Below are 13,591 nucleotides of genomic sequence, written 5' to 3'. Positions count from 1 at the left end.
AAGTTGACATATAAAAGATTTTAGTAATAAATGCATTCTAAGAAGCACTAAAACGCACAGATATTCTGGGTATATGTGTGTGCATGTGTATGTGCGTGTGCATGTGCGTATGCCTGTGCGTGTGTGTGTGTGTGTGTGTGTGTGTGTGTGTGTGTGTGTTTTAAGGACAGGAAATAGTTTTAGTTAATGTGGCTTTATAATCTATATATACTCTGACAATAGTAATGTATGTTTTCACTCACAGTAAATATTATTAGAAAATGTTTAGCTTCATAATTTGCTAGATGTTTTAAAATACTTTGTTTATTGTAATTTAATAAAGCTGGTAGTTTATTGTCAAAATCCAAAGAACTAAAATAGAATTTCTCTTCTTTGGCTATTTGCCATATATTTTAAGGTATTCATATGTAATCCATATGCATATAATATATACATATAATTTATCATATACAAGGCACACATTCTATGTATCTGTTAATTTGATAATACTAAAAATCATAAATGTAAGGCTAGCTAACTTTAAAAAACACAGAAGCAATGTATTACTACAATTGAATTACATGCAAAATTTAAAATCAATTTTCTACTTGCTATTAAAAAAAAGAGAAATTATCATGTCCATAATATTAAAATATGTCTTTTTAAAAAAATGAGAAGTTGAGAGAAAATAAAATATATTTTTAATGGAAAATAAAAGTGGCTGGAGAGGTGCCTCAGAAGGTAAGAGTGCATGCTGCTCTTGCAAAAGACCCAAGTTTGGTTCCCAGTCATCAAGTCAGATGGTTCAAAATGTCCCATAACTCTAGCTCAGAGCATCCAATGTCCTCTTCTGGCCTACTCGGGAAACTGCATACATGTGGCATACATTCTCACAGACATACACAAATACATAAAAATAATTCTAATAAAAATAACTGTTAAACATGAGTCTGTTAAATGACACATATTGGTAGTTACAGACTGAGCTAGGTATCACTCAACAGAGTAATCAATACCTGTGAGTTCAAAGCATGGCTCGTAAAGGTGTCTAAAGACCTGTGCCTATTTTTAAGAGAAACTCTACCTGCCTGGAGAATTCTACAGTGCTTCCTTATTGTTATTACTTCTATTAGAGATTGACTGCCTGAAAAGAATCAATTAGTTCTTATACAGGGGGAGGAGAAAAACAAACAAAAAATAGGCGAAGCCAAAGATAAGTCTACCTTAGAAGAAACTAGAAATCTCTAAAACATTTCTTCTAGTTAATTCTCTGAGTAGTGTTAGTATTCAATACTATCTCAGTACTGTCTGCATTGGTATGTACTATAATTAATTAGATAATCTGGACATGCTCAGGATGGTGGGAAGTTCTGGCTAGAGCTTATACACTCTTCAGTGTTTATGCTTTTACTATAATGAAAAATTGTTGCAGTTTTTTTAGATTCTATAACAATATATAAATCACTCCAGCAGAGAGCATATTTGTAACTCTATCTTTAGTGTTGATCATTTGTAAAATTTAGTTGTTAACTATTTCCCATGCTCATCAAATTCTAAGATTATACCTTTCTCAAACACTCTAAATTCAAGTTTTCAGGAAATAAATGTTTCCTGACATTTACAGGTTTAGGGTTTTGTTTTTTTTTTTTAACTCTAAACTGACACAGAAATTGATGGGAATGTGATCCTGACTTCAGTGAGACGTTTTGACACAGGAATGCGGAGTAACATCATAGACTGTCCTCCGCTATCAGTCCCAGAGACAGTGATACCTATCAACAGGCCCCTCCCAGTGTCACTGTGCAGGTGAAAAGCTAGTAGAACCAGCTCAGTATAGGTCTCAGCTAGCAGCCAGACCAACCCTGCACTCCAGCTGGTGAAAGCCAAAAAGAATACACCCAGGTAAGATCAGAGACTGTGAGTGTGGGGCTGGGACTGTGTTCTCATGCTGTCTGGGACAGAGGGATAAAGCAGATTGCCATAGGAAACTGGGTACAAAGTTCAGAGGGCTTTGAATTGTTGCAGGAGAGAACGGAACTGAGCCTGTGCATTCAATCCCATGTTAACTTCATCCCAGAGGTGAAGGCAAGAATGGACCAAAATGAGAATGTATTTAAAAATTATTCACTGTGTAATGTGCAGATTATTTTTAATTTATTGGATATTTTAGAAAACAATACCCCTGTAGACATTCTAAATATGTATTATACCTAGATGATCAACAGTGAGTTATTCAAAAGGTTATTTCCATATCCTGAAATTCATTGTAAAAGGAAAAGTTTGAATAGCTTGTTGATCCCATTACATATTTATAGGTTGTCTGCTAGCAAACTAATAGAAAATAATAAGTAGAAAAATAGATGACCTTAAATAAGATAACCTTATAATTTAGCATAAAAAGCGATACATTTTACTACTTTTGATAATCATTTAAATGAATTTACTTCAAATTCCCCTCCCCCCCAAATAATCACTTGGTTAGTAATATATTTTAAGAATTCAAGAGTCACATGCTTTTTCATGAACAGTTTGCTAACTCTGTCCTCAAGAATCACTTTGTCCATTTAAATCACTAAATATCCCATATTTCCTCAGTGATTTATTTTGAATTAGTTATGTAGAAATACACCCAAATATTTTGAGACCATGTGGAAAGTTTCATTAAATATAGCAAAATAACATTGTATCTGTTCAAGTAAAAAGCTGTGGAAATAAAGAACATAGATAAAATCAATACTTCCAGAAAGTGTACATTTTACAAACCAACATTTTGTGCTATATTCTGCTTCTTTTATCTTGTTTTATGAATTTGTTTTCCCATTTTTAAATAGATGATTTTCATTTCATACTCTTTCCTCAAATAAGAATATTTCTCCATTACAAACAGTATCCTAAATGTGACTTTTATGATGTACACTAAAATATGAATGCAACGATATGTAAGCACTTCTTATGGGATTCAAGAATTTTCTGTTGCTTTTCTTTCCCCCAGTTCCAGGGATCAAACCCAGCTTTCAAAATACTAGGCAAGTTCTTACCACCAAGCATAATCCCCAGAACCTACTATTCTTAACCTGTAATCTCCTTAAGGCAAAATCTATGTCTTAATTGAGCTTATTTCTTTAGTAGATACGGTTTTAAAGAAATTATAGCTCAATAGACCAGCACATCCCTGTTTCTCTTTATCCATTTTGTTTTCTAGAAGCATTGCTGTTCTGCCGCTAGAGCTCTGGGGTTTCAGGTATGTACTAGCTCTGATAACCTGGTTGTAGCGTCATCTGTCATTATTGCTATTATTTTTCTAATACCTGCTCCTATCTGGGAAGAAAGGGTATATTTTTTTTTCTTATTAGTACTAATTAACTCAGAAGAAATGTTTTTCTATTGATTCAGATTCTTTCCTTGTTTCCTGGGAAAGGAAGCTTATATTATACACTTTTAGACATGTTACTTAGATGAGTTAAGTATAGAAGAAGAAGAAGATTTTTGGATTTATGTATATCCATACAAGCTAAGGAATGTCAATAATTGGCTGTCTGATCTAGGCAATATCATTTGGACTCGTTGAGGTTCAGTTTCCCCACCTATGAAACAAAGCAAGAGCTGTTATCACTGTGTTTGTTGTTAGAACAATAGTTGGAGCTGTTCTCTTGGCTACTTTGCCATAGAGGGCATGATTTCCTTATTTTTCTCATACTGTAAGAAAAGGACCATAAAGTTCTGTTACTACAAAATTTACAAGATAGAAAAACAGAAGATGGTTTAATATAATGCAATAATAGAGTTTACATAAGAGTGTGCCTTTGCTAAAATTGACTCTATACAAAGCCTACTATTGTTGCCATTGGAGTTAATTCAGGCATTCAGTGATCAGATATAATTTTTCAACAAAATACATAAATCCCAGTGTCTGGAGATGATGTACATCAACTCCTAATTTTTAGCAACTATTTGAGATGAATTTTCAGAAAGCTTAAAATAGCATATCTGATAACTGTCACAGACCATTACTTAATTATGTTTAATTTCTGGTCTAAGGTGTCACAAAGAAAATTTTTAAAAAATCATTTATATTCATGGAGAAATTCACTTTTTCCCGATCATTCTTCTTGTTCATCAGTTCACTATTACTACATGATTTAGCAGTAATATTATTAATTAGATTAATTATGCCTTGTGAAACACTGGTAAGGATGTTTTCTGTGCTCTTGCTTGCAGCCATCAGAAATGAGCGAGGAAAGAACGGCATATGCAGAGCTGACATTATCCCTTAAAAGTAAGAAGGACAAAAACCAGCCAATTAAGGAAAAGAGAGGTAACATTTTTCTGCCTTTGTATATGTGTGTATGTGTGTGGTATTGAAAACACAATATGAAAAACATGAGCTCATACTAATTATTTTCACATATATTTGATGTTATATATGTATATGTGTTATGCTATATGTTATTTTTTAACCTCAGGTAAAAACATCCATTCTGCTTTAATTGCGAGGTCATACTGTGTTTGTTATATATCTTGCCTTTTGATCTTATGTAGATTGTCCATGGATCATGACTGTTATTATCCTGGGAACAGTATGTCTTTGTCTTCTGATGTCAAATGTAGTCTTGGGATATCTGTGTGAGTATGATATATACTATTTTATGGTTAGAATGAGATAATAAACAATGTTACAGTTGTGAGTTTTGACATTCTATAGACATCCTAGTGATTATGGGTATTAGTGATAATGGTGATGATGATAAAGACTTTATTAGTATCTTATATTTCTGCTTTTATGACACATAAAACAGTATACTGCTCTAATTATACAGAAATACCATGAATAAGTATAATGCAGATTAATACATTCAATAACTTTTGTAAGAGCTAGTTTGCTTACAATCATTGAGTTGAGAGTACTTGTATTTCCTTACTAAACTCTTTTTTAACAAAAATAATTGTTATTACATCATGTAATAAACACAAGATGTATATAGTCAAATTCTTCCAGATGTATTGATCAACTTACAAAAAGCACAAAGGTGAAATTTGTATGTAGTCTCAGTATTAAAATTTCAGTGGGCTTCTTAGATTGGGTAGATTGCCCTTTCTTCTGTTTATAGTTTGAACATTTTTTAGATTGACTTCCAAATACTGAAGAGTCATTCAAGGGTCTGGAAAGATGGTTCAGTGGTTGAGAGCACTTGTTCTTGAAGTTCTTGCAGTAGTAAAGACACAGTTCTTGCAGGACCTGGGTTCAGTTCACAGAATCCACATGGTGGTTCACAGCCATCCATAACTCTAGTTTCAGGGGGTGGGGTCAACATGCTCTTCTGGTCTCTAAGGTCACTGAATGCACATGGTACAACACATAAATTCAGGCAAAACACTCACACACATAAAATAAAAATTTTAAAGTTATACAAATGTTTAACAAAAATCTCCATTAAGCAGGATATACAATGGGCAAGCTAGTTAATAAATGTGCTATGCATGTGCACTTCAAGTACTCAGCTTCTTGCAATACTGCTGGAACCACAAAGAATAAACCTGACTTCTTTGCTCCATGAATACAACACAATTTAACAGTTTTGATGCATTTCTAATGAGTTCATTTTGTTGTTTATTCAGTTAATTTGGTTATTGTTTAAGACAGGATCCTATTCTGTAAGCCTAGCAAGGCTGGAATTCACTGAGATCCACCTGCCTCTGCCCTCCTACCCACAGTGCTAGGATTAATGGCTTGGCTGTCACGCCTGGCTGAAGATGTTTTTTAACTCTGCATCTTCTTGCCTTCACCTCCCAGTGCTGAAATTACAGAGCTTCAGTGATACACATGGCTCTAACAGATTTTCAAAATTGCACTCCATGATTTCTTCCAGTATCTTTTTCCTATTTGTTTAAAAACATTCTAGTTTAAATTAAATTATTTGGTTCATTGATTCAATAAACAACTTTGGTTATGTCCCATGGGTCAAAAACTATGCATATCATCAAGATCACAGAAATTTAAAGGAAAAAAAGCTTTGAATGAGTTTACTTATATATATATATATATATATATATATATATATATATATATATATATATATATATGAAGTAGTTTTAAATATAAAATTAGTGTAATGATAAGGACATGAGGCAATGTTATATGGGTGACACATAACATCCTGAGGTCAAGAAGCCTTCCTTGTTGAGACAGTAATTGAGGTTAAATAAGAGACCAGTAAGAATTAGACATTGATAGATAAAATTCATCTAAGTTGAGTGGGCAGCATGAAAAAGGAACAGGTTTAGAGACTCACAGATAGTTCCTGGGTAGTGAAAGAATAAGCTAGATATAAGTTTGGACAGACAACACTGATTTATATAGATTGTTCACACCATGCCAAGCAATTTGAGAGTTCATGTGAAAGCAAAATGAGATAAAAATAACCATCTGGTGATTGTAAGTGAAGAGCAACATAACTCAAGTTACATGGACAGATAAGGCCTTTAGAAGGGGCAGGCTCAGCTGACTGGAAATGAGTGGGCATGTGAAGGAAACTGTTTCAGGAGACAGATTCTGACCATGATTGTCTATTTTAACATCATGATAGAAGTCATGAAGTCATACAGGGAAACAGAGGAGGAATGAATGAGTTACAGAACAGCTAGAGCATATATTCAAATGAGTAGGGGAGGGACAAGAAGGCATCAGTGATCCCATTTCATGTCAGGCTCATATATCTTTGTAGGCAAAATTGTATTAAATGTTAGAGAAAACATGAGACTACCAAGCTATAGTGTGTGTGTGTGTGTGTGTGTGTGTGTGTGTGTGTGTATGTGTGTGTGTATGTGTGTGTGTGAAAGAGAGAGGGGGGGAGAGAGAGAGAGAGAGAGAGAGAGAGAGAGAGAGAGAGAGAGAGAGAGAGAGAGAGAGAGAGAGAGAGAAATGGTAAAGATTCAGGTTCATAGGGCACATCAGTGGACATACCCATAAAGTTTAAGTTGAGTTATTTCTTTATAGTTAGCTGTTGGCAAAAAGTTCAGAGTATCAGCACATAGATGAAATCAAGACAAATATCTATATTAGAGATATGAAATGTGTTAAACTGCGTTCAATTAATACAGCAAATTACTTGAGAACATGGCAAAAGGAGATGGAAGGCAGATCATGTAGAAATCTTTCAAAACCAGGGGGTAGTGTTACCATTTTAGAAGACAAAGAGGTCAGGATGATGATCCTTAGGATAATTTAACATCAAAAATAGGTGAATATGATTGAGGGTGAAAAAATGAAAATCTGATTAGTAGATAGGAGGAAACACAGCCATCTAGCATCAGGATGTGTGCCAAGGATAGCCAATGCTGAAGTGACATGACAGTCTAAGCAGACAGAACTTTGATCAAGAGGAAGACTACTAAAGCTTCTTGCTGGTGTAGATTTAGTAGAACAATGATTTGACCCAAACCAGGTTGCAATGGCTGAAATTAGTTAAGATTAGAAATAACTGAGCATGGAAAATTGTACTTTTAAACTATGGTTAAGCAAGTGTTGAAAGTATATAGATTTACATGATCTCTTGGATGGATTCGCAAAATGGAATTTTTACAGTAGTCAAAAATGAACACAATATGTAACAATGTGGTTGAATATTAGCATGTAAAAGCAAATTGAAAAAGTGGCCATTTTTGCATGTCATGATGCAATTTTATAAGATTACAGCCTTAAAGCAACAAAGTAATAACAATCTTAAGGAAGAAGAGACTCTAAAAGGAGCTGTAAACTAAATCAAGGGAATAATATGTAAATCAATACATGTAGTGATTAAGGTTCTAGCGACAGTTTGGACAAACACTAAATGGAATAACTAAATAAACAAGGAGAAGTTCATGGAACAATGATGAGAATACCCTATATACAAAGAATTACAAACAATGAATTTTTCTAAATAACCATGAAAAGAATTATAAATGAGAAAACACAGTTGCTTGCTTCGTGCTCTTATATTGTTAGTTCTTGAGTTATTGGAAGTCATCTTGATTCCTTATTTAAAAAACATTACTTTTTTAAAGGTGTGTGTGTGTGTGTGTGTGTGTGTGTGTGTGTGTGTGTGTGTGTTGGGGGTGCAAATGCATACAAGTGCAGAGGCGGTAGAAGCCAGGAGAGGGCCTCAGCTCTGCCACAACTAGAACTTCAGTGAGTTGTGAGCTATCTGATGTGAGTGCCAGGAACCAAAATTGGGTCCTCTGCAAGAGTAGAACATGCTCTTAACTCCTGAGCTATCTCATCATCCCCAAGAATGTCTGTTTGATTTTCTCCATTCAGATTCAGTAAGTCCATTATAAATTGAAATATAAAGCCAGATCCTTTAAACTACACATGTAAACATTAAATGGAATAAAATTTCAAAGCATTCTTTGAAGATACAGGACATGAAATTAGTTTATACATTTTTTTCTTTTCAGTTGACCTTTTGGTTTATAAGTTTGTTATAAATGCTTTAAAAGAAGTGTGTTGCAAGTTATAAATATTTGTATTTTAAAAATATATTTTATGTTCTAGTACTTCAAAATATTTTATATTTTTCTTACTGTTCTTTAATTAACACCATTCTACTGTTTACAATTACAATTAAGTGATTATAAAGTTGTCAGTCATTACCACTTGTCATTCTAATCTCATAGTATGGACTTAGTTTTTCAGTGCACTTCTAACTTCAAAACTCAACATGGGAAGGATGCAAATGAAAGTACTATCGCCTCAATGGAAGTAGCAGGTCCTTCAGTTTTACCACCAACTAAAGGTATGCATCACAACCTGAACTGAAAACTGACATACTTTTAATGGCATTTACATTTCTGTCCCACTTCAGATTGTGAGCTTAAAACTTTACATCGAAGTCTGGCAGGATGTGAACTTTGTTCACCTCTCCTTACTGAATCTATCTTTTTTGTTATAGTTAGTTAAACTTTTTACTTTCACTGACGAAGTTGCTGTTGGTTATCATCTTAATTTTATTGTACATTTTATACTATTCTATATGGTGGGTGTATACTGTGGGTGTATTTACCACATATAGAACCTGTTAGATCAATGTCTCTCCCATTACTCATTTTGATGGATCTCTTGCAGATAGAAATGTTTGATGCTGGTGTCTTTCTCCTTCAGAAGTCAAGATTTGTCAGTGCAGCCATAACAAAGATCTCAAATCTGTGAGAGAGAATGTCTGTATTCAGAACATTCTTTCCTATAAAATTTGGCAGAAGAGCTATTTTTAGAGAAAGCAACTACTCTTTGATGTTAAATATGGAGCAAACAATGAAACACCAAAAAACCATGTCTTGATATGAGTCTCAGAATAATGGTTGCTTTTATTTTCATAAAAAGGCTATTACCCGTGTCAAGGAAGATGGTCATGTTGTGGAGAAAATTGTTACTACTTTTCAGAGGAAGAAAAGACATGGGATGAGAGTGAGACATCCTGCAGACATCTGGGTTCTCACCTGGCTAAGATTGACAACAAAGAGGAGCAGGTGTGTATAGTTATCACCTGAGTGTTTCTTGAGAAGTCTGGATGTCTGGTGAAGTTGTGATAATCATTTATGTTCCTCCTACTGTTCTTTGCCTGCTGAACAGAAGGACATATGTACATTTTCACATATTTACCTGCAGATAAAAGGGCAGAGACATAAAAAGTACCTAGAAGAACATTTTTATTTTATTTAATGAAAAATATCTCTGGTGTGGGCACCATGGGATAATTCTCAGCCATGTAATCTGCATTGCACCTTCAGAGTCTAGCTAGAGCAGACCATTTATTGTTAATGAAAAGCTAATGGGAAAAGCTATCTTTGATTATATGAATGGTCCAAAAGAAGTAATTAATTTTTAGTTCTGTTCTTCTATCATCAGTATCTGGAAAAAAATCTGTTCTAGGATGGAACATGAGTCTCTGTCATTGGACATGAGAGAAACACAATTTAATATAAAGACAAAATAAATAAAAGGAAGAGGTAGAATCATTCCTCAGAAATAATTTTTATTTTACTCATAGCTCAGTATGACAACGTGGTGATATTTTATTTGTATGTTAATAAATAAAGTTGCCTGGAGATCAGAGGTCAAATAGCCATAAAACAGAAGTCAGGCAGTGGTAGCGCACACCCTTAATCTGATCACATGGCAGGCAGAGTCTCTGTGTGGTCAAGGACACAGCCAAGTGTAGTGACATGAGCCTTTAATTCCAGTACCAACGATAGAGACCTGGGGGTCTGTATAGACAGGCAATGATGAGGAAGTCATGTGACTGGGCTTAGAACCAATGGGAAGGCAGAACAGGAAGGCAATAAAAACACAGGTTAGACAGGAAGAAGCTCTCTGTGGAAGCTACTGCTAGTGGTAAGCTAAAGCTAGTTGTGGCTATTGCTCTGATCTCTTTGGCTATTACCTCTGTATTTGGCTCTGTGTTTCTTATTTAATAAGACTGTTAAGAAATGTGTCTACATGACAAGAATTGCTCTGTTGTTTGTATATGACACTTGCTATTATTTCCAAAGTTTAAGAAAGAGGTCACTCTAGCATATTCTGTAGATTTATTTACAACAATTCTAGTTAGGCACTAGAGTCCATTTTAATAATTACTTTTATAAATGCTGCTTGTAATAGTATCTTATATAGAGTGCATAAAATATCATTATGCTTACTAATATAATTATTTTATTAAAATAGATATTTTAAAAAAAAGAAGGTATAGACAAAGAAATACGAAGACCAATATACAATTTATAAACACCTTTGGCATTTTGAACCTCTATTGTTACAAATTAGTTCTTTAGAAATTGGAATATTGTTTTACTCTGAAGACACTTACATAATTTATATTTAATTCTTTAATTTTCAATAAATGTATTCGAGATATTTATTTTCTGTGTGTATGGGTGTGTGTGTGTGTGTGTATGTGTGTGTGCATGTTATGTGTGTGTTAGTACTTATGGAGACCAAAAGAGATGTCAGATCTCCTGTCACTGGACTTAGAGGTGGTTGTCTGCCACAAAATGCATGTGCTTGAAATCAAACTTGGGTCCTTTGCAAAAGCAGCAATACTCATAACCACTGAGCCATCTCTCTAGCCCCTGTGTTATTCTTATTTTTCTTTCTTATTGGGAAGTTGGGAGGGAAACTTGTGAACTAGACATTGCCTGAAGAGCCTGTGGTGTGGTTTGCTTGGGACCTTGTGAAGGCAAGCAAGATTTTGGACAGCCTAGGAAGGAGAAAACAGGATCTCTATCTAACAGAAGCAACAGCATGGGGTCTTGTTGAATGCATGTAGGGTTCTGACTGTGAAGAGAAAAGAGATGGCCACATCTGGAGGAACAGTAATTGTTATCCTTCTGAAAAGAGAGGAAGGGACATTGGGCAGTGTATGGGAGAAGAAAGAGGTACTACCTAATGGTAATATAGTAGTAGGGTCATGGAAAGAAAGACAGAATATTGGTTGGCCTAAGGAGGAGGAAGGAGTGTGTCCTACCCAGTGGCAGCATTTTCATAGAAGTCCCAGAGAATAGAGATGGGGTGCTGACAGCCTAGAAAGGAGAGCGATGGTCCTACCCAGTAGGGCAGTTGTCTATTTTTTTTATTCCTAGAAAATATACGTAAATAAATGAAATAATTGGCATGTAATTTATGTGGTTTTAGAGATATAAAATGTATACTTTAATATGTTTTTATAATGTCCATGCATTTTTTATGTATTGCAATTTTTCTCTTGTAACTATTAATTAATTAAACTGCAAGATAACAGAGACTGTGGACTCGGTGTGTGTGGGGGGGCACAGGGAAGAGAGGAGGATAAATAAAATTGTATTGCTTTTAGCAACAAAATTCGCTGCCACACGTTGGCATGTATAAGAAAAAAATTGAGGTAAACAATGTATACCACTTGGAAAGAAGATTACAAATAACTAAGATATTTAAACTCATTATTTCAGTATGTAAAATTTTCAGAGAGAGTCTATGATCTACATTTACACAGAAGGAAAAATGCAAGTTAAATAATTTGCTTATTGTAAATACAACATAGTTTAAAATTTCCTATAGTTTCTTAAGTTTCACATGATATAAGACGTCATGATATGGATGCAGGTTTTTTGTTCTTTATGTAGTTGCAGTAATTTGTTTTTCTATCAACACCCTCAGACTTGTCTTCTATGCACTACTGTTCAATATGTCTTCTCCTTTTCTCACATAACTTTAGGAGTTGCATAATAGGGTATGTAAAAATTTTAAAAATTCTCTGGCACTCCTCAATATGATATCAATAACAATAGTAAGTATATTTTCTGATCTCATTATCCACAGAACTTCTCTTGTCATTATTCCCATCTCACCTGAGGTGATTAACTGGAAAAATACATTGTTACAGCTTTAGCATGAATGCTTTGATTGCCATTGACATAAAGCATATATTCTTGTTTTCCCCCCATTTTTCCTATTTGATGAATTTCTTCATTGGCTTACAAGATGTCTTTATTTGTCTTTTAAATAACTACAAGCATCTCCAAATCCAAGGCTTATTTTAACATGTTTTATAAAGTGTCTTTTGATACTGAGAAATTCTAAATTTAGTGTAGCTAGACTTTGAACCTTATGTATAATATCTTATATGATATTATGGATACTATGAGAAATACTAAAACTCTAATTTTTCCACAGAACTTTCTTCAGTCACAGTTGAAATACAGCTACTGGGTTGGATTACATAAAGTTGGAAGTCAATTTCAGTGGGTGCACCAGAAGGACACAAAACTTTCTTCAGATTTGTAAGTTTTTGTTTTATATACTTCTTTAACAACGAATTCACTGCTAGAGGGAAGATCCTTATGATCTAGATCGTGCCAGTAGTTCACTACCATAGCCTTTCACGCATGGAACCTCATGCAAAACTAAAGACCTAATTAATCAGAGCAAAGAAGCATTTCTTTCCACGTTTCTTATTGGTTTCTACTTGTTATTTTGTTACTTTTTAAATGAATATGCACGTTTCACATATGTCTGTGCACCATATGCATGCCTGATGTACTCAGAGTCTAGCAGAAAACATTGGATTACCTGGAACTGGAGTTACAGATCACTGTAAGTAGCCATGTGGGTGCTGGGAATTGAAATAGTTCTCTGGAAGAGCAGTAAGTGCTCTTAACTGCTGGACCATCTCTCTAACTCTTTCATTGAAAAAAATAAAGGACTCTAAATCCCCATACTAGGCTTTACCATTTAGTAGCTTTATCTCAGAAGGTTGTGGTACCCACTGAAATAATCACGTGTGTGTGTGTGTGTGTGTGTGTGTGTGTGTGTGTGTGTGTGTGTGTTTTAGATTGTGATAATAAAGGTCATGTTTAATGAGTGATTTGTTTAAATAAACATTTTTTTTGACACAGGGAGTTTTACATAACACATTCAACATCTGCAGAATGTGGATACCTCAAGCCAAAGTACCTCAGCAATGCTTTGTGTAGCAGACATTTCCATTACATTTGTGAAAAGAACTTTGCCTGCTCTGTTACTTCAAAGAATTGGTAAAAAAAAATCACAGTTTTTTCTATTTTTATTCCTTAATAGCTATTAGTAAAATAAAATTCAACAGCT

At 34.3% G+C, this 13,591-nt stretch overlaps 1 protein-coding gene across 1 annotated transcript; it reads left to right on the top strand.

The window, feature by feature from the left end:
- The first annotated feature begins 4,206 nt into the window (after positions 1–4,206).
- Positions 4,207–12,772, top strand: LOC131906152 (C-type lectin domain family 7 member A-like). The gene is given in 5 exon segments (XM_059256947.1): positions 4,207–4,294; positions 4,519–4,602; positions 8,646–8,726; positions 9,302–9,483; positions 12,662–12,772. Coding segments are annotated over 5 exon segments (546 nt in total).
- Positions 12,773–13,591: the final 819 nt, after the last annotated feature.

This window comes from Peromyscus eremicus, chromosome 3 (genome assembly GCF_949786415.1).
Source record: "Peromyscus eremicus chromosome 3, PerEre_H2_v1, whole genome shotgun sequence".
Taxonomy (NCBI): Eukaryota; Metazoa; Chordata; class Mammalia; order Rodentia; family Cricetidae; genus Peromyscus; species Peromyscus eremicus.
Note: the sequence above shows the minus strand (reverse complement) of the source record. Positions and strands in the feature narration are given on the sequence as shown.